The sequence below is a fragment of the Lissotriton vulgaris genome, chromosome 8, assembly GCF_964263255.1.
Source record: "Lissotriton vulgaris chromosome 8, aLisVul1.2, whole genome shotgun sequence".
Taxonomy (NCBI): domain Eukaryota; kingdom Metazoa; phylum Chordata; class Amphibia; order Caudata; family Salamandridae; genus Lissotriton; species Lissotriton vulgaris.
In genome coordinates, this window is record NC_141696.1 from 1436176786 (window position 1) to 1436201190 (window position 24405).

Here is a 24405-nt window from a genome sequence, read left to right on the forward strand (position 1 = left end):
GCTGCCCCGATTACTATTCTTGCTGACCGTACATTTTATGAATCATGGTCACCTGGTACTTCTCTGTTGTCCCCTGACATCAATCCTAAGGCTTTTAGTGAGCAGGCTATCAACTTATTAGGTTCTTTTGGGGGCTGGTGGAATGTTTGGACAGATTCACCAAAACCAAAATCTATGTTGCTGTTATCAATCAATCCGTTGTTTTAGAAAGCGAGCTACTCAACCGCGAGGGTCGCAAAGCGCTGGGGGGGAAATCTGCTCTGGATCAGTCGGAAAGCCAGGTCTTGAGGTCTTTCCTGAATGTGTGCAATGTTGGGGGGCGTCTGAGGTTGACAGGGGATCCAGGTCTTGGCTGCGTTGTAGGAGAACTCCCTCCCACCCATCATAGCTGTTAATGTCAGGGATATTGTTGGGTGGAAAGATCTTGCATGTTTAGGAATTATTTTGTATCCTGGGCAAGGTCCTCCTATCACTCTAGGTCCTCTTAATAAGGACATTCTGCTCCTAGACTCAGAAGATGATATTGTTTCACACCTTGTTGACTCTTTCCATGGTGTATTCAAAGATGCTGTGGGTTCTGTTAAGGCGTTTGAGCACTGCATCAAACTTAACAGTGGTGCTGCCCCTGTTGTCCACAAAGTGAGACCTGTTCCCCTTAGTATTAGAGAGGACCTCAAACATTTGTTGAATAAACTCAAATCGGAGTGCACCATTGCACCCATTGATGCCTCAGAATGGGTTTCTCTGGTTATTTAGGCAGCAAAAAAGACTGGGGATCTCAGATTGTGTGTTGATTTCAGATCTCTTAATCACAACATTCTTGTGGATTGCCATCCTCTTCCACACATCTAGGAGATGTTGGCCAATATTGGTAATGCCAAATTCTTCTCCACCATTGACCTACATTCGACATATCACCAGATTCTACTCTCTGAAGAATCTCAACCTCTTTCAGTGCTTGTAACTCCATGTGGTGATTTTAAATATCTCAGACTTCCATTTGGACTTTCATCCGCGGCAAGTGTCTTCCAAAAGCTCATGGATGGGTTATTTGGGGATAGGCCGTATGTTCAGGCATTTCAAGATGACATTCTTGTTTTTACCGAGTCCAAAGATGAACATGTTCAACCCTTATGTAAGGTACTTAATGTACTTAATTCCACTGGCATGACAGTCAAATCCAACAAGTGCAAACATTTTGGTAATAAGGTTGGAACATCTTATCTCTGCAGAAGGGATCAAGCCAAAATTCTGTAACCTTTAGGCCATTAAAAATGCTCCTGCGCGTATTGATAAGAATATTTTACGTTCTTCTCTTGGCCTTTGCAAATACTACACCAGGTTTGTTCCTGGTTACTCTCTTGCTGGGCAACCTTTGAGAGATTTACTTAAAAAAGGTGTGAAATTTGTCTGCAGTGACTCCATGTCTACAGCGTTTGAGAAGCTCAAATCTTTTGTCGTCAATGCCTGTGCTTTATGCTCATTTGATCCTTCTGGTGATTCATTTATCACTGTTGATGCTAGTCTTAAAGGATTAGGAGCTGTTTTTGGGCAGTGGACAGATGGGCAAGAGAATACCATTGCTTTTGCTTCTAAATCTCTTTCTGAAGTTGAGTGCCACTAGAGCACCATTGAGAGGGAAGCCCTGGGTGTTGTTTGGGCTGAGCAAAAATTCCAAACCTACATTTGGGGGACGAAATGTGATATTTGTACTGATCACAAACCTTTGGTGTTTCTCTTAGCTGGTAATGGTTTGGGTAAGGCGCCTGCAATCCCTGGTCAGGCTTCTTTCCAAATTACAAAAATACGATCTAGATGTCAAGTATATCCAAGGTGGAAGGAATGTTTGTGCTGACTGTTTATCTCATATCCCTTTACCTTGCAATTTCAGTGTTTTAGATGACCTTGATGATTACTGTGTTGTTGGTGTCATTAATGTAGTACCTGCAAGTGGTAGTAAATGTTCACATGAAGATTGGGTCCTAGCAATGGAAAAAGATGACATTTTGAAGAAAGTCAAGTTTTTTGTTAGAAACAAGTGGCCCACTAGTAAAACCTAATCTAGTGAGTTGAGGTCTTTTGCACAGGTAAGCGAGGAGCTATCTTCTGAAAATTGGCATTTCCATTTGCAACAGATTATTTGTGCCTCCTCATTTATTAAGGGTCAAGATTGCTGCCATTGCTCATGAGGGGCATATGGGTATGTCTGCTACTACAAAGAAAATCAAACAGGTTTACTGGTGGCCAGGTTTGGGTTTTATGGTTGTCAATTTTGTTTTGAAATGTCCCTAGTGTGTTGTCTCAGATAAACACTAGAAACTCTACAAAAAACCTTAGTTTTCAGTTCCTTTTCCTGAGATGCATTGAGAGAAAATTGGTCTTGATTTTTCTGGGCCTTTCAATCTTCCTCCATCTTGAATTAGATATTTGTTTGTTGGTATAGCCTATTTATCTCTACTGGTTATATTACTCTTTTGTTGAGGTGGCTAACTCCGCTTCTGTCATTTCTTTTTTAGAGAACATTTTCAAAATTGAAGGTGCACCTAGTTCCATTGTTACGGACAATGGTGTTTCTTTTGTCTCTGAGGATATGACGGATTTCTTGAATACATTTGATATTAAACACTACCAAGTTGCATTGTACAATCCTTCCGCTAATGGATTTGTTGAGAGGGCAAATTGCATTCTGAGGGAAGGTATTCAGATTGCTGTTGCAGCTAATGTTGAAGTTGCTGATTTCTTGCAAGAGAAAGTTTGAGCTTATCTCACTTCACATCATTGCACCACTGGAGTCACTCCTTTCAAAGTTCTCAGAGGTAGGGAAGCAAGCTCAAAATTGATCCGTGATTGGTTTTCTAATCTTAGTGCTGGTCCCTATTTGATTGGTAAGAGGTTTGAGAGTGATGATCGTGATGTCATCAGAAGTAGAGTTTTGTCTAAACAAGTCAAGCAAAAAAAGTACTATGACAGCAACTCTAGAGTCAAACCTGAGAACTTTTCAGTAAATGATTAGGTTCTCATTAAGAAACCTTTAGTGTCTAAAGGTCAATCTACCTTTCCTCTTCCTGTACGCGTAATGAGATAAGTAAACCTTCTCTTCTGTTGGATGGGAGGGGATGGTGGAATAAGGATCGAGTGGTGAAACTCACAAATGAACAAGCTGAGATTTGTAAACAAGTTTATGATGATAGAGATGAAAACAATGAATTTTCTTCAACAATTGGTATTCATCCTGGCATCCCCTTTGAGTCTTCTGGTTCTGGAAATGATCCCATTGTACCTGCTGCTTCTGATTCTTTTTGTGCTCCTGTTGGACATGTTGTTCGGAGGCTCGCCCTCTCAACCAAATTCACAAGTTGGTGTTGAGGGACGGCTTTCTCGCAGCCATCGCACCATCAGGCTGCCATCTAAATTGATGGATGATTATATTCTGGACTAATTGTTTTTTTGTTTGCAGGGAAAGCGGGGTGATGTGGTATGTAGGTTATGTATATGAGTTTATTGTTTCTGTATCTTTTAATTCCGTCCGAACCCTTATGCCTCACCTTTCTGGTTGATAGAATTTGGAGCTCTGGTTGACGAGTGAGAGTCAGTTACTCTCCGCTTGTCTGCCTGCTTGCTGTGTTGCCGTGGGTTCGTATTTATATGTCAACCATCTACATTAAAGAAACTTTTATGGCAAGAAACAGTCAGTTCTCACAGCGTAACCCCATAACACAATATCATTTCAACATTACACGTACATTCAGTGTTCTGTTGAGGAATTACTTAAGATATCTCTTTATTTTATAGAGATCCACTGCAGCCTGCAGCCTTCCTTGACACCGGAAGTGACGAGACTCAATGTGGAGGCCTGTGTCTCTTATTTTTCTCTAATTCTTTCTCCGATCCCTGCTTCAACCACCAGCTCTCATGCTCCACTGTATTTGGTGGCGATAGAAAAAGTGCATCACTTCCTTTGGATCTGGCACAGATTAGGCAAAAACCTGATATCTTTGACAGTTTTAAGTCAAGATTCATAAAAGGGTTTTACATTAATTATGTTTTTACTACTATTTTAGAAATGTGCAAATCTATCAATTTACCGTTGCTGTAATTTTTGATAAGACAAGTTTCCTCATTTCGCTTTCAAAATCAAATAAAATATCTCTAACTTAAAAAGATAAAATGACCGAGCTAGGTGAATATTTCGTAGGAGGGCTGGCCACTGAAATCCGACATCTTCTAGCCTGCCACCCTGACAATAAATATACGCTTATCTACCTGTGGGTCTGCTGAGGATCAAGTCTGTTCTTAGGGAATTTTTGGCAAGGCCAAGTTGAGGCATCAGTCCTAACTGAGAAGCGCAAGCAATTCTCAACCCTGAGCTCTTGGCAGTGTCTCCCTAATTCTAAACTTTGATCGCATGTTGGCAGTGTCTCCCTATTTCTAAACTTTGGTTCTCAGTAGCATCTTTTCTGTGGGCTTGTATGAGAAAAAAAAAGTCAATGGGCACACTAACTTGAATTACTGTAAAGCTTACCTAAAATGTTATTAATGTAAATTGTGTTACGGTCTTTTTAACGGTTTGATATAATGCATTTGTGCTTTTATGATCTTTTTTTAATAGATCAAATAAAGATTTTAAATGAAGAAAAAAATGACAGAGAGAAAACATAAGAGAGGGGAAGGAGGAGGAGGGAGAAACAGACAGTAAAACAGTAACAAAGAAAGAAATCAGTGATGAACAAGAACTTGAAACAGTCAGATAAATTGGCGGGGTGTGTCTGGTGTTGGATAAAAGAAGCATGACATGCAAACATGACGATGCAGGCTTGCTATTCGTCACCCTGACCTTCAAAGCACTGGCTTCAGGCTTCTGAGCAAACTGTTGGACCCCAGCACTTAGGGACACGTTCCCTAAATAGCGAATTTTAAGACATTTCTATTTAAGGAATGCAAAATGGTATGTGAGAAAGTAGTGATCACCCAATACCAATTCTTTAAGATTCGCAATCGCAAATAGGTAATCGCTTATAGGTAATACTACTCCGTTAGTTCCTATGCGCCTAAAGGCCCACAGATGCGAATGGTTTTGCATTATCAAATTTGCAATTACCTATGTGTTATTAAGCAAATTAGGTACTGCAAACCCAAGGGTGCCCCGGGACCCAGGCCCCCCTGAAGCAATCCAAAAAACAAATGTGCACATATAAAGCACAGACATGCCCGAGCGCATGTGTGCATTACATGGCTCTTTAAACAATGCTTTTTGGGTGCATTTTTTAAAATTGCACATGGTTATCATTATTATTATTAGATCGGTTTTATACAGCGCACGGTTACCCTGGAGCATCCCAGCGCTTTGCCAACAGAGTATTACTAGCAGAGAGCAGAGGCAGAAAAGATCAGCAGAAGAGGAAAGTTTTCAATTGTTTTCTAAAACGCAAAAGACATGGTTCCGCGCGTAGACCTAGGGGGAGAGCATTCCAAAGGGTAGCGACATTAACGGAGAATCTCCTTCCTCCTGATCGGGCCTTTTTAATCCTGGGGACAACGGTCAGATGTTGCTGGTCTGAGCATAAGGTTCTGCTGGCTTTATACGGGATCACCATCTTTTGAAGGACGGGAGGGCCTTTGCCTTGCAAGATTTTGTGCGCAAGGCAGAGGGATTTAAATTTGACCCTTTCCCGTATTGGCAGCCAGTGTAACGCCCTCAGTGCTGGTTTGGCCGAACGAGACATGGGGATGTTGTATAGCATTTGTGCTGCCGCATTCTGAACTTGTTGAAGTCTGTTCAGAGTGATCTCAGGGGCACCGAGGTAGATCGCATTGCTGAAGTCCAACCTGGACATGATCAGACCCTGGATTAAGAGCTTCCGAGATAAAAAAGGAATCAAAGGCAGTACTTTGCGTACCAATCGGAGGAGGCCAAAGCAGACACCCGCTAGTTTGGAGGCCTGGGTCCTAAAGGAAAGATCTTGTTCCAACCAAATGCCCAGGCTCTTGATCTCAGCCTTGGGTTCGGGAGGGGGTCCTAGGCAGCTGGGCCAGGCCGAGCAGGGGAGAGAGGGAGTTTTTAGTCCCATCAGCATTATCTCCGTTTTGGACCCATTCAGTTTTAATGCTGAGTCCCCCATCCAAGAATAGACTTTTGAGAGGCAGGCGTGAAGTATCTGGGAGTTGTCCGTGGATTGGGAGAGGGCGAACACCAGTTGGGTGTCGTCGGCGTAGCTCACGATCTTGATGTTAAATGGAGCCACCACATCCTGCAAGGGGGCCATGTACACGTTAAATAGTGTAGGACTCAGGGAAGAGCCCTGGGGCACACCACAATGGAGGTGGGTGGATGACGATCGTGCGCCCCCTTCCCAGACCTGGAAAGATCTTTTGCTGAGGAATGACCTGAGCCAGTTCAGCGATGTCCCCCTCACTCTGGCGTCTGACAGTCGCTGGAGTAACACTCGATGGTTAACAGTGTTGAACGCTGCACTAAGGTCCAGGAGGATCACTGCCACTGATCCTCCCGAATCCAAAATGCAGCGTGCCTCCTCCGTGACTGCCAGCAAGGCGGTGTCAGTGCCTTGGCCCGGGCGACAGCCTGTTTGGGAGCTTCTTAGCACACGTTGGACTGAAGGAAATTGGATAACTGACAGTTAACCAATTTTTCCGTGATTTTACTAAGTCCTGGGAGGAGCGAGATGGGCCTGTAATTAGCCATATCTAGGAGGTCTAGGCTGGGTTTTTTTAGGAGGGCTTTTACTATTGCACTCTTCCAATTGGGTGGGACTATACCCGCGCCTAATGAGGCATTGATAACTGAGGTAATGGGCTTCACAATGGAAGGGCAACCTGTTTAAGAATCCTCATGGGGACAACATCCCGGGGAGAGCCACTCTTAATAGAGCGTAAGACTTTAAGGGCTTCATCCTTAGTGACTGGCCCAAAGGATTCCAAGGTCCTCTAAGGTAGGCCCTCATCCTCCAAAGGCTCAAGTCCTATCCTGGATTGGGGAAGGGAGATCAGAATTTTTTCAATTTTTGTATGGAAGTACTGTGCCAGATTATTGCATTTGTCTTCCAAATTCTCCTTGGGAGCAGAAGGTGTAGGAACCCTCAAAAGTTCTTTAACCACCAAGAAAGTTTCTCTTGAGGAGTTGGAGGCATTACTAATTTTCTCTTCAAAAAACTAATTATAGCTAGCCGGATGGAGAGCTTGTAGCTCCTCATTGCCGTTCGGTATTCCGTCTTACTAGCTACTTCCCAGTTTTTCCTCCAGGCACGCTCTAATTTTTTGCATGCCCTCCGCATAACCCTCAGCTCAGGTGTGTACCAAGGGGCGGTGTGTAGTCTTTTTTCCTTTCTTCCTGCCGATCTCATAGGGAGGACGGCGTCTAGTGTGTTCGACATCCACCTACAGAGGTCTGCTTCTGCTAAGACATCAAGTCGATGGTAAAAGTATTTCATAAACGCTTGTTTGCGTTTAGAAAATGCTTGGTACATGTGCTTAGGGAATCTCAATTTGCGATTCCTATTTGTAGTCGCAATTTTGGGTAATTGCAATTTTTGTGATTACCTAAAAGTTCAACTACAGAGCCTTTCATACGTTATGAAAGGCTATTTTGCATTCGCAAACAGCTGAATTTTGCGATTTGAACCGTTTGCGAATGCAAAATTGTTTCATGCATGTGGACCTTATTCTTTTACAGATTAAGCACTGATTCCCCCACCTCCCTAACGAATCGCAGCAATCAGAGATTGAATTACATCCTGCTTATCTATCAGGAACTTAAGAGGGGAGAAACAGGAAGTTCTCAAATCCCTTTCTGATAAAAAAATGGAGCCTCTGTAATTTTTCACAAACACATGCGAAGATATGTACAGGCAAAAACAGCAGATATAACTGAGTGAAGGTTCAGCTCATTGCTAAAGGGATATGAGGCCTAGAAATAAGGTTAGTGAAGAGTACAATTAAGTAATCCAGCATTATTAATAAACACGTATTACTGTTATGTTTTCCTATTATATCAAGGGTGAAATACCAACCGAATGAAGTTTTTAGTGAAGTTTCGCAATTAACACTTTTGTTGATAAATAATCCTTTTCTACTTTAATTACAAACAACTTTTCAAATTTTGAAACTGAAATAAAAAACTGTCCATATACTCTGCATCAGAGAGGCATTCCGTGGGCGTTGCACCGGGTTTTCACACACTGCCCCAGATTTACTTAATCACATAAACCTGGAGTAGCGCCAAAACCTTACACCTCCGCAGAGCAGGCGTAACGAGAGGAAATATTTTTATTTCTGCTAGTTTTTTCCTCTTTCCATGTGTGCTGCATTCTACAGCCCACATAGCAAGAGTAAAATGCCCCTTTCTGCACAAAACAATCCTGTCTGCAAAAGAGGCACCCTTGCACCATGGCGCAAGGCTGTCTACGTTTGTGCTAGGCAGCGAATTGTGCACCAGCACAGGCAGAAAGGACAGGAATGCACTGTCTTTCAGAAATAGGGTGAATTCCTACCCTTTCAAATTGGCATAGTGCAGCTCAGCAAGAAGTCTTGTTGCTCTGCCCTACTCCAATTCCTCATAAATTAGTCCCTTAATTAATTTGCGAGCATAGGAAATCGGTCTTCGGAAGGGACGTCCTAGACACGCCTTATTCAGTATGGCTTCCTAAACCCATTTAGCAATTCAGTAAACCGGTTCCAAATTGCTAAATGGGTTTGGTACATTTGAAAAAGGAATTTAGGGTTCACAAACCCTCTAATTTACCAAATTAAATGGTTTGCAAACTCTCAAAACCCTTTGTACATGAGGCCCTTGGTCACTTCTTGTAGTTTAAAATAAAGATGTGCAACTGTCTTTCTGCCCTATCAACTTTAGAAAATCTGGACACTCTGGGGCTTATTTAGAACTGCCGGAACGTCACTTTTCTTGACGTTCAGGCAGCACACTGTGCTTACCCATATCTACGAGGCCACGAAAAGTCACTTTGCAACACTTTTCGTGGCTTTGTAGATATGGAGTAAGCAAAGCAGCGCAAGTGAATGCCTTCCCTTACTCTGCGTCAAAGAGGAGTTCCATGGGCATGGTGGTGGGTGTTCCCCCACAACACCCATGGACCTTGGTGCAGCCCTAGATTTAAGATATCACATAAACATGGGGCAGCGCCAAAACCTTGCCCCCTAGTTTTACAAAGACATAGTTGAACCAAAATATTTTGTTATTGATAATACATCATACAACTATTAGGGATTAAGGCACCAAAACGACTTCCTAAATTAAGCAATCTTTAAACCTTCTTCTGCCTCAAATGTCAGAGTAAGACTGTTTTAGGCTTGGAGGAGCAGTCTTAAGACCATTTGAAGGCAGGGCAAAACTCTTCGCCACACAGGCCTCCCTTTCAGATATCAGAGGGTCTTAAGACTAATGAGGGACATTTTTTCCTGGTTTAGCACATTAAGCCAGGAAAAAAACTTTGGCAAACCAGGACATTAGTACTTATTTATTGGGTTGTCTCCGAATTGGTAGTGTTTGGCCAATTCCAGGCTTCTGCACCTCCATCAGTTCAGTCATTTAGAACATGTTCGGAACTCACCTGAAAGCGTTGTCCCAAGAATCAGGACCAAAGCCACAGCCAAAGCCCTGGAATGCATAGTTCAGTCACTGGCCGGTAGAGAGCGCTCACGACTATACTGTAATATAAAACAAAAGAGAGTGCAAGTTAGGGGCGCTCGCATATGTGACTTTAGCAATTATGACAGTAACGTAAAAGAAAGAGAGAGTGAGTTAAGTGTTGTCGGAGCTCTGCGGACAGCAAGTCTGTAATATACAACAAAGAAAGAGAGATTTAAGTTGCAGGGGTTTCCGGTCCAGGGAAGACACGGCTTGGCAGTTCGGGCTGGAGTGTTCCCATGAGGCACAGAGTCAGTCTAATTTGCATATGGCCATGTCTGAACTGGGGTGGCGGAGTGAGTGAGCTAAAGAATGATGATGGATTTAACCCAGTTCAGTTGACTGGGGGTGAGTGCTTGCCATGTTCAACACTCCGTCCATCATCCCCTTTGGTTTGACACAGGGCCCCATCCTGCAGTCAACGGGGTGGCCAACCCCTTCATGGCCTTCAGCAATGCACTTTGTTGGGTAATGTCAGCTGCAACAGAACATTTTCTCTGATGGCCTACTAATTAGAGCACAATGGATTTGCACCCACAGCTTAATTCTTGAATTTGCGATGGACGACGGGAGAAAAGCTCCCAAATCCAATGTTGTGCTTTCACTTGTTGCAGTGGCGTCGCCGTGGTTTCACGCATTCACATGGGATCTGCATGATAATAAGACAAAATATCTCTCAAATGTAACCATTCATGTCCAAGCCTGAACATGTTTTAAACAATAATTTCTCTTCACTTCCTTGAGTAAAGTATTAGTTACATGTCAAGTCTGGTGTAATTCCACTCAGCTGTTCTTTCTATAAGAAGGAGCAAATAATTTTACGTGAGTTAAAATGACAAATATCACTCGTGGAACTCCTGCCCTTTATTTTTAGGCCATGCTTGATGAAGAAACGTAATGGATGTTTCATGCACATTCGTCGAACAGTGCCAAAGATAGTAAGAAAAAAAAATTCAATACAAATTTGGAATTATCCAAATATGCTGAGTTGCTATCGCCACCTCTGTGGTATTGATACATAAATATTCTTTATATGTATTCATTACTAGAATCTACTCTTTTTGAACGAGTGAAATGTTGATTCCTTTCAAATTTAGCTGTTAAGCTATTCCTAATTTCTAGCACGATGACTTAGAAGGCAAGGAATCGGGTGGAATTCCATATTTCTTTGTAATTAGTCAAATTACCAGGTAAAATTCATCTTTGCTTGTCCTCTAAGAGTTGTAACTTCTCTTTTGTATATTTTGGATTATTTTGTTTGGGGCTTTTTTGGACTACGGAAACTGCAAATGACAGCAGTCTATTAGTAAATATGATACTCACATAGTGTGTGGTCATATTTCTTGGTGTTGTGTTGGCGTGGGCCCTAGGCCCACATGCTGAGGAATAATGGTACACGGACACACAGTGGTTAGGTGCTGGAACTGGCCACGAGCATGTGCCCTTTTATTGACAGGCTTACGTCACTCGTGACACCTGTGAGGGATGCATGTGGAGGTGCAAGTGTTCGCACTCCCATAGGGGAGTGGCTACTAACTGTTCCTGTCGAGACACTAGAACATGTCTCGCAGGACACAACATTTCTCCAAACGCTTGCTTGGAGATGTAAGCTACGCACTATTAACGTGCCGGTGTTAGCATGTCCTTTAGTCCCAAGTATCTTCCTTTTGCTGACATGGAGGATGGTATGTGGTGGATAACAACAGTTCATTGACTGGGTGCGTCAAGATTATGATTGGAGTCCGTTGGTGAAAGTTCACTGAATCGTTGCAGGGTCGACCGAAGGCTTTGTTAGACTGTCTTGCTGGGTCTGGTGACCTGTCGGTGGGGCATTGTCTCTTCCACCTCTCCTGCCTGGGGAGGCCATTGGGTCAGGCCTACCACAGGACTGCTGGTAGGCTGCGCTGGGGCTGTGTGTGTGCCGACTGGGGGGGGGCTGCAAAACCGCTGAGGAGCCACTAGCCAGTCTCTTGCACAAACCTCAAGGGTGTATGGGTCTTGGTCAGGACATGCTCTCGCTGCCGCAGGGTTTTGCTTATCAGCAGGTTTGGCAACAGTGTAGAGTTCCAATCCATTTTTATTCAAGATGGTGTCGGTGGACACACTTGATGAGGTCTGGAATGGTGGCATTGCCAGCCTTGTGGTGAATCTGGACGATGGTGAGTGATGACTTGTCTTGATGGCTGAAGACATTCATTCTGGAGTCTATCACCTGAGGTAGGGAGTAGCCAGGTACCTCCATGTCCTTTAGAGGAGGCACTTGCATCCGATCACTTGAACTTCTTGGGCTGTTCAGACGTTGATGACAGGCGAGTGATAGACACGGTGAGAAACGTAAGGCTTGAGACTCGGTTTGTGCAGGCTGTGCATCTTACTCTCAGACTCCGCTGTGCGGTTGCCAGTTCCTACTCAGGTTATCACCCTCTTCCCTTGCTGTCGCTGGGTCAGGACTCACTCCTTTTGTAGCTCAGGTTCTCTTCACTGTCCGGCCCTGCCACTCACAACTTCCCCTTCTGACCTCAGTTGGTTGTCCGATTCTTGGTGTAGACCTTCCGGTCACACTTCCACATTTCTTGCTGAGTGCGGTGTCATGCACATGACACTGATGACGTAGCTGCCATTGGGCCTGGACGACAGGTGGCGATGATCAGCTAGTAGAGGAGGTGTCTGGAGGGACATCGTAGCAATGTGACTTTGCCTCTTCTGAATCTGTTCTTTCACCTCTGGCATTTGCGGTCAGGAGCAGGGATGCTGTTCGACTCTGACTGCCGACGCTCAGGGCTGGACGGTCGCACTGTGAAACGATGGGAGCTTTGCGGTTTGCGCTTGCTACGAATTACACTTGATTCTCCCTTGGTGCTGTCTCCAGGGCCATTGGTCTGCCTTGGTGGCTGTCTGGTGTCTTTGGAGAATTCTATTGGCGGGGTGGCGCTACGAGTCCTGGTGCTTCTCCTCTTGTTTCCTGGGCGCGCCTGTGTATGTCCAGCTCTTCCAGGTGACAGGATTGTCACTCTTCTTTTTGCTTCTTCTCCGGGTGCAGTGACAGGCACCAAGTTCCAACAAGGCCAACAGGTCCTTTTAACTTCAATGGTCTCTGGACCATGCAGGTTGTCACTCTTCTTGGCTGCGTGGTGAGCAGCCATTCAATTTGGGTGCTCCTTCTTCAGGCAGCTTCTTGAAGCTCCTACTCCGTGTGTGCCCTCTTCAGGGAATGGCTTCCACGAGTAGTAGAGAGCTGAAATGGCGGCTGGCCACTTGTGGTGTGCGACTCTCCTCTTGTCAGCCTTGGGTCACTGACAACTCCTTCTTCAGGCAGTGTGAGGGAGGACACTGTGGTGCCTTTGTCCCCTTTGTGCTCTGTTGCTGTTGTGGAGATGTATGGGATCTCCATCACCGTTCTTTAGCCCACTCTGCCACCCCAGTTCAGACATGGCCATATGCAAATCAGTCTGACCCTGTGCCTCATGGGAACAGTCCAGCCCGAACTGCCAAGCCATGCCTTCCCAGGACCGGAAACAAGCTACTGAGGACCGGTTTCTGGCATTTCAGCCGTCTTCAGTCCGGCTTGCTTGAATCCAGTGTCAAAGTGAGCAAGGGACTTACGTCTGAGCATACCCTGCCAACTTATGGCGAACAAAGCTTGGCAGTTCGGGCTGGACTGTTCCCATGAGGCACAGGGTCAGACTGATTTGCATATGGCCATGTCTGAACTGGGGTGGCGGAGTGAGCTAAAGAATGGTGAGGGATTAAACCTAGATCAGTTGACTAGGGTGAGTGTTTGTATTGTCAACGCTCCGTCCATCATCCCCTTTGGTTTTTCAGTGTTGAGTTGGCTGTCACTCTGGGCCGCTGCAGCCTTATCAGTGCTGCTGGACAGTCTTGTGCAAAAGCGTTTAGATATATGTATATTTTTTTAGACGTGGTACCTTATACTGGCCACTAGGTGGCACTGCGGGCATTGAGGAGACCACTGCAACTGTTCCTGAGTGCTGCAGACCTTGTGGGCGTTCGAGGTGCCGGTCTGGGAAGGAACACTGTGTAGGTGTGGAGCACGGGTACTCATAGTACGACCCGCGGGCCGCCAGCGGCCCGGCAAGCCTTCCCTGGTGGCCCGTGGACCTTTCAGACAATTTACCCGTGTTTAAAAAAAAAAAGTTAAAGTGTGTCTGCAAACACTGCGCGCCAAGACTCTCCTGCTCTGTGGGGGCCCGGGCATTCCAGTGATAGTCAGAGTGGAGCTGCAGGGGCGCTAAGAGGTGAAATACGAAAGCCTCATTAACATACAAATGGTCTTTTAAAGACCTGTGAAGTTCTCCCAGCTCTGTGTGTGTGTGCCCGGAAGCTGTCTCAGCCCAGGCACACACAGGCAGGGTGCGATGAAGAGGGTGAGGGAGGGAAGGAGAGCGAGGAAGGGAGGGAAAGGGAGAGCGAGGAAGGGAGGGAAAAGGAGGCAGAGAGAGGGAGAGCGAGGGAGGGAGGGAAAGGGAGGCAGACAGAAGGAGAGCGAGGGAGGGAAGAAAAGGGAGGCAGACACAGACAGAGGGAGAGTGAGGGACGGAGGAAAGGGAGGGAGAGGGTGGGAGGGAAAGGGAGGCAGGGAGAGGGAGAGCCAGGGAGGGAGGGAAAGGGAGGCAGAGAGAGGGAGAGCAAGGGAGGGAGGGAAAGGGAAGGAGAGCGAGGGAGAACGAGGGAGGGAGGTGGAGGGAGGCACACAGGGAAGGAGGGAAAGGGAGGGGGAGGGAGAGCAAGGGAGGTAAAGGGAGGGAGAGCGAGGAGGAAAAGGGAGGCAGACAGAGGGGGAGCGAGGGAGGGAGGGAAGGGAAGAGAGAGCGAGGGAGGGAAAGGGAGCGAGAGGGAGAGAGAGCGAGGGAGGGAGGGAAAGGGAGGCATACAGAGGGAGAGCGAGGGAGTGAGGGAAAGGAGGGAGGGAAAGGGAGGCAGACAGAGGGAGAAAGAGGGAGGGAGGGAAAGGGATGCAGACAGAGGGAGAGCGAGGGAGGGAGGGAGGGAGAGGGAGGCAGACAGAGGGAGAGCAAGGGAGGGAGGGAAAGGAGAAAGGGAGGCAGACAGAGGCAGAGCGAGGGAGGGAAGGAAAGGAGGGAGGGAAAGGGAGGCAGACAGAGGGAGAGCGTGGGAGGGAGGGAGGGAAAGGGAGACAGAGAGAGGTAGACAGAGAAAGGGAGACAGACAAAGGGAGAGGGAGGGAGACAGACGGAGACAGACTGAGGGAGGCAGACAGACGGAGACAGACTGAGTAAGGGAGACAGACAGAGTGAGGGAGACAGAGAGGGAGAGGGAAGGAGAGAGAGGGAGACAGAGAGCGAGAGGGAGACAGAGAGAGAGGGAGACAAAGAGAGAGAGAGAGAGAGGGAGACAGAGAGAGAGAGAGAGGGAGACAGAGAGAGTGAGACAGTCAGAGTGAGTGAGACAGAGGGAGTCAGGGAGAGAGAGGTGGGAGAGAAAGGGAGTGAGAGGGAGTGAGAGGGAGTGAGACAGCCTGAGTGAGACGGAGGGAAAAATAGGGAGAGATGGGGGAGAGAGGGAGGGAGAGAGGTTGAGAGAGGTTGAGAGAGAGAGAGAGAGAGAGAGAGAGAGAGAGAGAGAGAGAGAGAGAGAGAGAGAGTTGTGTGTATACCAGGCCCGGTGGCTCAATGGACGAAGGTGTCCGCTGCAGGGACTTGTGTTCAACCTCATGGTCACAGTTTTTTTGTAGCTCTTGCGCCGCCCCTCCCCTACTAACCCCACCCCTACTGGTGCAGCCCTCGGACACAAACCACACTGTAAATTTGGCCCACGAGAGAAGGTTTGTGAGTACCCATGGTGTGGAGGGAAAACAGGTGAATCAAAGCTCTTGATGAGGCTATGTCCCTTGCTTGATGATTCCACTTGTGTTCCGCATATCTCTTTTTGTTTCTACCAGGATCACGGCTGGCAGTTTCCCCTCAGAGGTGAGAGAGAGAGAGAGACACTAGGTGGCGGTGCAATGCTAATCCCAGCACAGGCCCAGCAAATTCCTCACACTGCAGGCATCATGCTGTGGGGGCTGGTGGTGCTTGACACGTTTGCTCCTGTGCTGTCCATGTCCTGGAGAGATGCAGGGTGGCAATTTCTCCCGCGGTCTCCAAGGGTGCTGCACGGTGGGCACCCTCGTCACTACCTCGTGGGCGCTAATGGAGACAGACATGGTCAAGCAGGGTCACACAGTGGGTTGCTGCGAGCGAGGCAGAGGTTGTGGGGTGAGTATGTGGTGCTGGTTCCCTTTCTTTGCTGCAGGTAGAGGGTCAGCAGGCAGGGGCGGAGCGCTGCTGACCGGGTCAGGCTGGGAGGCTGTGGGAGGACTGACACACCTCTTGGTGTGCCTCAGACTTGGTGGGGTGCAGGGTTATGGCTTTCTCCCTGCTCTGTGGGGTCATCTGGACACTCCTTACTTATGATGGAGTCCTCCTGGATCGACACGTGGCAGCAGATTATTTTGGCCGATCGGGGTAGCTGCAGCCTCCGTTCCTGCTTTTCCATGGTGACAGTATTTCCCGCTTAGCGCTGGATGGCAGGGTTATGCAGGCAGTGCCTGTCTAGACTTGCAGAGCTGGTGCGGGCTCAGTCCTCCTGCTGGCAGAGAGTTTGGTCCACAGTGTGAGTGGGCTGGGAAGCTCCAATCACCAGGCCACCACGTCTCTCTCCAGCACTGCACCGTTCACGGTTTTTCCGTACAGCTGGTGGGCAGTGGTGCAGGCCTCATCTTCCACCTATAGCGTGACTTGCTGTGTTCTTCCCGGGCAAATTACAGAGAATAAACAGAGGGAACCTATTCCAGTGGTGAGGGCGACATAGGAAAAGCCCCAGCCTCCATATTTTGATGCACAAATGCGCCGAGGATATAGCAGAAGTTGACTTTTTGATACTAGATTCCTGTCAGGGAGGTATAGAGTAAGTCTGTCCTGGAGATATTTTGGACTTAGTCCTAACATAGAGATTTCAAGAGCCATAAGAAATTGAAATTGAAATTGAAATCGAAATTGAAAGTGTCTTATAAAGCGCACTTCTACCCGTACCGCAGGCCTCGTAGCGCTATAGACCGCTGGGGAACCCGTCCTGGCTTTCCCTGTGAGATAGTCCCTCCTGGGAGTCTCCAAGGTGAAACCAGGCATCCCGGGCGTTTGTGAGGGGCCGTTGTGGAGATGAGGCAAGCTAATGCCCAGAGTTGCCGAGTGTGTTCTCTGGTTGGAGTAGGCACCGAGGCGAGAATTATCGAGTCCGCTGATCCTGGTCCGAGACCCTGCCGCGTCGGGAATCGAACCCTGGTCCCGGGCCGTTCTCTGCTCTCGGGTCTGCCGCCTCTAACCAGTGAGCCACACCACTCCACTAAGAATCATCCAAAATCCAATGACAGCAACGCCCACCGCAATGTAAGAAATGCAGGATGCGCCCGCCAGTGTGGCGGGGGCATCCTAATGAGTAAGGCGCAACCGCCGCACCTATGGCGGGCGGTCTCTTTGGCAGTTGCGGTGGCGGACGGACTTTGTACGCCCGTCATCGTAATGGACCCCCAAGATTGGTTGGCTAACTCGGAACAAGGGGTTCCCAGAACATGGCACTCAGTGACAGAAACGCCTATTACTCATGTAACTCCAATGCTAACTGGGTTTTATTTGGCAACAGCATGTCAAGCCTCCCCCACAGTAGATTTCAACTGCAAATAAAATATGTATAAATGTTGCTGGATATTTATTATTACTTGTACATGTAGTTGGCATCTGAAAATGGAAATAGCAGGCTCTGGGAGCATTCAACCTTCAACTCACTAGCCAACAAACCGCATTTACTGCAGGACACCTTTTAGTTATTTCAATTCCATGTGTGAGATGCTGCTAAGCAACTGGGAGTTTGAGTCAGTGAGAGAAACTTTGGGTAACATTTTGTCTTGAGGCAACTACCATCACCTTACTTCAAGCCTTTGGTAAATGTAACACAAAGTTAAAAGACCCCATTACAGATGAAATAATAGAGGCATTTAACACCATATTCACTCAAATTTAAGACACAACTCTTCTGGCTCAAAACTCCAATAAAATCCATGAGAGTCAGAGTTAAACAAAAGATAGGTCCACTGGTGATCTAGCAGAGCTAAAGTTGGAGGGATACCAAACAGAAAGACAGTGGAGAAAACCATACACTGTGGAACTGAAGTTTAAATATGACGCTGCTATAGCCAGTGCAGGGGTACACAGTTGAGGTGTAACCAAGTGCCTTACAAATCGCATTATTATTATAATAATTAATATTATTATAACTATTATTATTATAACATACAGAGCAAAAATCAATAGCATAAAAAAAGACTTTAATTCCAACTGTATCAGCGAGGCTCCTAGCTTGGCTAATGAATCAATGAAGAACTATACAATCCCCAGGCACCTAGACCCCAGTCATGCCCTTCAATGAACTATGGTAAGGTTTAGTGCAATTGTGTGAGAAGATCCTTAGGGTCTGGAACCGTATTACTCTGGAAGACGTTCGAGCTCACCCTGAAATCAAGTTCACCACATAAGAATGAGTCTAACACCAATGAGTCATTTTACAACCGTTACAGGTATTGAATTAATAGCTCCAGTAACAAAAGGTTCCTCCTCCGGATTGCTGAGCAATTTATAAAACACAAGATTCATGAGGCTCCTATATCTTTACTTAGTACTGTGACTCTTAATGATATATATTATTTAGTTCACACAGGGGTTCTTTGCAACAATTTGGAAATCAGCAAATGTTTAGTCACTGCGAAAAATCCTTCTCTAAAGGCTGAGATTTCACCCATTCTTCCGGCTTCCTTGGCAATATAAGGGTAAGACTGGATTTTTGCAGGATCACTGATACAATATTGAAATCAAAAATATTGTGATACAGAAATATTGTGTCAAAAATATCAATCACAAAAATATTGTCTTCTATACTCATAATGGTAAGTTCACAAATATCAAAAACAAATAACCTTTTACACTAAAAATATATATATAATATATTCAATTAAAAAACCATAGGTTTCAGGCCTTATGTAGTTAGGAATTAGCATTTTAAAAACCTTGCAAATTCACTTAAAAACCATAGGTTTCAGGCCTTATATAGTTAGGAATTAGCTTTTAAAAAACCATTGAAATTGCTCCTATATAGTTAGTTGTACTAACTATATTTCGCGCACCCACAATCCACTGCTGATGATGTCACATATTACATCATTCATGACATGGTCAGTGACATCACTGATGACATCACTGATGACATCTCAAATTACATCACTGATGACATCACTGATGACATAACTGATGAGATCATTCAGTGACTGTTTGTTTCTGTAAAGTTTAAATATGTTTTACATATTGAAGAATGAGTGGATGTATAAGTGTCTGGATGAAGGATTTAGTAGGTGTGTGACTGACTATGAGTGAGTGATTAAATGTGTCCTACTAAATGCATGGGTTAGTGACTAAACTGTCTGAATGTGTGCATCAGTATGTCTGTTGTTGTGTAAGCTGCTGCATGTGTTGCTCAGTAGCTATATGAGTGGCTATATGGGTTATTGATTGGTTGCCCAAGTATTTGAATGGGAGACTGAGTGTGTGTGTGTGTGTGACTGGAAGGTGTGTGACTCTGTGCATAGATGTGTGAGCAGTTGATTCACTAGGTGTATGAGTTCAAGAGGGATCTATGACGTTACAACGCGTTATTTTACAACGCAGACTGTAACATCGCAATTTTTACAACGCAGGAACCATTACAATGCATGCCTTTACAACGCATGTCATTACATAGCAGATGCTATTACAACGCATACCATTACAACGTAAGTATAGGTAAGTGTATCTTTTAAAAAAAAATGTAATTAAGTTAATTTAATTAATTGAATTTAACTAATATAATTAAATTAATTTTAAAATTGTAATTAATTTAATTTAATTTAATTTAAAAATGTAATTAATGTAATTTAATTAATTTAATTTAATTTTATTAATTTAATTTAATAAATGTTATAATTGTAATTAATGTAATTTAATTAATGTAATTTAATTAATGTAATTGAATTATTTTATAAATTGTAATTAATATAATTTAATTAATTTAATTTAATTGAATTAATTTAATTAATTAAATTTATTTAAAGTCGTATTTTAAATAAAACTGAACACTAAAAATACCCCTGTACCCCAAAACCCAAACCAGCCCTAAAACCTAAAAATACCCCTGTACCCCAAAACCCAAACACAGCCCTAAAACCTAAAAATACCCCTGTACCCCAAAACCCAAACCCAACCCTAAAACCTAAAAATACCCCTGTACCCCAAAACCCAAACCCAGCCCTAAAACCTAAAAATACCACAGTACCCCAAAACCCAAACCCAGCCCTAAAACCTAAAAATACCCCTGTACCCCAAAACCCAAACCCAGCCCTAAAACCTAAAAATACCCCTGTACCCCAAAACCCAAACCCAGCCCTAAAACCTAAAAATACCCCTGTACCCCAAAACCCAAACCCAGCCCTAAAAACCTAAAAATACCCCTGTACCCCAAAACACAAACCCAACCCTAAAACCTAAAAATACCCCTGTACCCCAAAACCCAAACCCAGCCCTAAAACCTAAAAATACCCCTGTACCCCAAAACACAAACCCAACCCTAAAACCTAAAAATACCCCTGTACCCCAAAACCCAAACCCAGCCCTAAAACCTAAAAATACCCCTATACCCCAAAACCCAAACCCAGCCCTAAAACCTAAAAATATCCCTGTACCCCAAAACACAAACCCAACCCTAAAACATAAAAATACCCAAACACCCCAAAACATATACCTCAGTACCCCAAAACATATACTCCTATACTCATACTTATTTTAAAAATTACTTAAATTAATATATTTAATTTATAATATTAAAAAACATAAATAAATATAATTATTTATAATTAATATTAATTAAATTAATTAAATAATATTAAATAAAATTTAAAAAAATTATATACTTACCTATACTTACGTTGTAATGGCATGCGTTGTAATAGCATCTGCTATGTAATGACATGCGTTGTAAAGGCATGCATTGTAATGGAACCAGCGTTGTAAAAGTTGCGTTGTAATAGACTCCCGTTGTAAAAGTTGCGATGTAACGGTGCAATACCGTTCAAGAGTGCATGTGGAAACAGCTATATGGGTGGTTGACTGTGTGCATGGGTGTGTTGGTGAGTGAATGGATATCTCAGTGCTACATGTGCAAGTAAGTACATATGTAAAACACAGTGCATGTGAGAGTTGGCATATATAAATGACTATACATGAGAGCCAGTGAATGTGCGAGTGGCTATATGGATCATTGTGTACTTGTATCAGTGATTGTATAAGAGAGTAAATATGTGTTAGCATATGTTTGGTGTAGTGTAAGGTGTTGTGTGTATAACTGTATAGTTGAGGAAATGGAAGTGTGATTGATTCTTTGCATGACTGACTAGGTGTGTGAGTAACTCCATGGATGAGTGGCAGTGTGTGAGTGTCTGTATAGGTGTATGAGTGCATATGATAGTGTTGTATTTATGAGTGACTGTATGTATGAGTGATTCTATGGGTGAATGAGTGAATGTGTGTGTAGACCTTGGAATCAGTGAGTGAGTATGTAGTAACTGGTATTGGTGTGTCAATGGTTTCAAGAATGGTAGTCTGTATTTAACACTGGGTGTATCAAAGGTTATATTAGAGTGTGACGAGGTACATCGTATTATAACATGAATGATATCATCAGTGATGTGATCAGTGATGTCAAGTGAGATGTCATCAGTGATGTCATCAGTGATGTCATTTGAGATGTCATCAGTGATGTCACTCACCATGTCATGAATGATGTAATATGTGACATCATCAGCAGTGAATTGCGGGTGCGCGAAATATAGTTAGTACAACTAACTATATAGGAGCAATTTCAATAGTTTTTTAAATGCTAATTCCTAACTAAATAAGGCCTGAATCCTATGGTTTTTAAGTGAATTTGCAAGGTTTTTAAAATGCTAATTACTAACTTTATAAGGCCTGAAACCTATGGTTTTTAAGTGAATTTGCAAGGTTTTTTAAATTCTAATTCCTAACTATATAAGTCCTGAAACCTATGGTTTTTTAAGTGAATTTGCAAGGTTTTTAAAATGCTAATTCCTAACTATATAAGGCTTGAAACCTATGTTTTTTTCTGTGAATTTGCAAGGTTTTTTAAATGCTAATTCCTAACTATATCAGGCGTGAAACCTATATTTTTTTTCAATAAATTTCAAAGGTTTTGTAAATGCTAATTCTATTAGCGGATAACGTTTATATATGTTATTATCCTTCTGGGACCACCTGAGCAGCCATCTTGTTTCTCAGGAGAAGTGAGGCACAAGAAAGCACAAAACAAGAGTGGAAAACGCGAAAAGGGGGCAGGGTTGAGACCCCCTAACCCCCTAGTCCTTCTCAGAGGGTCCCAGAAGGACCAAGTGCAAAAAAAAAATATTTTTTTTTAAATCGCGGGGTACGCGGACGGTACGCTTACCCTACGTGTACGGTGCGCGTACCCCGCGATTTAAAAAAAAAAAAATTGCCCTTGGGGGTCCTTTTGGGACCCCCTGAGAAGGGCTAGAGGGTTGGGGGGTCTCTACCCTGCCCCCTTTTCATGTTTTCCACTCTTGTTTTGGGCTCTCTTGTGCCTCAGTTCTCCTGAAAAACAAGATGGTGGCCAACACTTCCTGGTTTGGACAGTTTGGAATGTTGACAGTCGACTGCCAGCCAATCAGAAACTCGCTCGCGCACGTAAGGGTACGCGCATGTACGCGTACGGTACGCGTACGGTGAGCGCATGTAGATATATAATTTTATCAAATTCAATTTTGTCAACAACTACTGGAGGCATTTTCACCAAATATAGAAAAGGCACTACTGCATACCTGTCCCTACCATTTTGCCAAGTTTGGTGTAATTCCGTTCAGCCGTTCGGGCTGTAGCCGTGTCTAAAGGTCCCATAGAAAATGCCATTTGAAAAATTTCAAATTCATTTTTCTCAAGAACTACTGGAGGGATTTTCACCAAACATAGCAAAGGCACATCTGCATATCAGGCCCTACCATTTCGCCAAGTTTGGTGTAATTCCATTCAGCCGTTCGGGCTGTAGCCGTGTCTAAAGGTCCCTATGGAAATTAACATGGGGAAAACATGTATTGGGAGCCCCCTTTCGGCCCTCGCTTGACGAAGCCCCCCGAAACTTTCAGGGAAGGAGCGGAGCGGAGATGGCCAAAATTCTGGAAAATTACACACAGATTCCTCAATCGGCGCCAACGTTATTCCCAATAGAATGTTGCGCGCATATAGATATATAATTTGCTCAAAATCATTTTCTCAACAACTACTAGAGGGATTTTCACCAAATATAGAAAAGGCACTACTGCATGCCTGTCCCTACCATTTGGCCAAGTTTGGTGTAATTCCGTTCAGCCGTTCGGGCTGTAGCCATGTCTAAAGGTCCCTTAGAAAATGCCATTTGAAAAATTTCAAATTCAATTTTCTCAAGAACTACTTGAGGGATTTACACCAAACATACAAAAGGCACTGCTGCATACCAGTCCCTACCATTTTGCCAAATCTGGTATAATTCTGTTCAGCCGTTCGAGCTGTAGTCCTGTCAGAATGTCTCTATGGAAATTAACATGGGGAAAACACGTTTTGGGACCCCCCTTTTTTCTCGGCCCCCGCTTGACGAATCCCCCCGCAACTTCTAGGGAAGGATCGGAGCGCAGCGAGAAAAAATTTAGGAAAATTACAGGCAGATCCCTCAATCGGCACCAAAGTTATTCCCAATAGAATGTTCGGAATTTCCTATGGTAACTAGGTCCTAACTATAATATATTTTATATATATATATAATATATATATATATATATATATATATATATATATATATATATTTCGTCTATATATAGTTAAAAACTAAATACTATTTATTTGACATATAACATTAATATAATGTAAATAAATGTTTAAGTAATATTTAAAACATATATAAATACAAACTTATTTAAACAAGCACACACATATATATGAATGTGTACATATATACACATATATAATATAAAACTATTTTCAAACAATAAATATGATCTATATTTTCATTTTCTAATTATTTTTAATAAACAAATTATTACAACTATATTTTATATATATATATATATATATATATATATATATATATATATATATATATATTTATTTATTTACACATCAAAAAAGTCAATAAATGTAGCAAATAAGCTGAACAATATGTAAAATCTGTCTAGTTTCATTATACATAAGACAGTAAACAACATAATTAAAACTATGTTAATCTATAGTACTATTATAAAGAGAGAACACACACCTTTGAGCCAGGTAAACTCGGGAACCACAGCGCCAATCAAAACACCCAATACATCATAGGAAACGTCAGGGTAAGCAGATGGACATAGGCGATATACCATAAAAAAATATACCTTATAAGGAAAAAGTACGTTCTTTCAGAAAGTAGTCCCTTGGAAGTAGCTCCATGTCTGAGGTGGGCGTGTGCGTTTAACGCGTGCTGACATCACAATCACGGGTCCGCCATGTTAGTGAAGTAGTAAAGTGCTTGGAGAGCGGACATGAGCGTGACCAGAAGCGGGCAGGACAGGAGCGCCAAACCGACAGACCACGGATTTCTACATGCCAAAAGCGGACAGG

The 24405-nt window shown here is 43.9% G+C and overlaps 1 protein-coding gene across 3 annotated transcripts in view; it reads right to left on the reverse strand.

Moving 5' to 3' along the window:
- The window catches only part of LOC147698896 (uncharacterized), a 120843-nt gene that overhangs the window by 78929 nt on the left and 17509 nt on the right, over nucleotides 1-24405 (reverse strand). For all 3 annotated transcript variants that reach the window (XM_086935514.1, XM_086935511.1, XM_086935512.1), the window contains exon 2: nucleotides 9582-9678. In XM_086935514.1, coding sequence (XP_086791640.1) covers nucleotides 9582-9639 — 58 coding nt within the window. In that variant the 5' untranslated portion in view covers nucleotides 9640-9678. The remainder of the gene's footprint in view (nucleotides 1-9581; nucleotides 9679-24405) is intronic.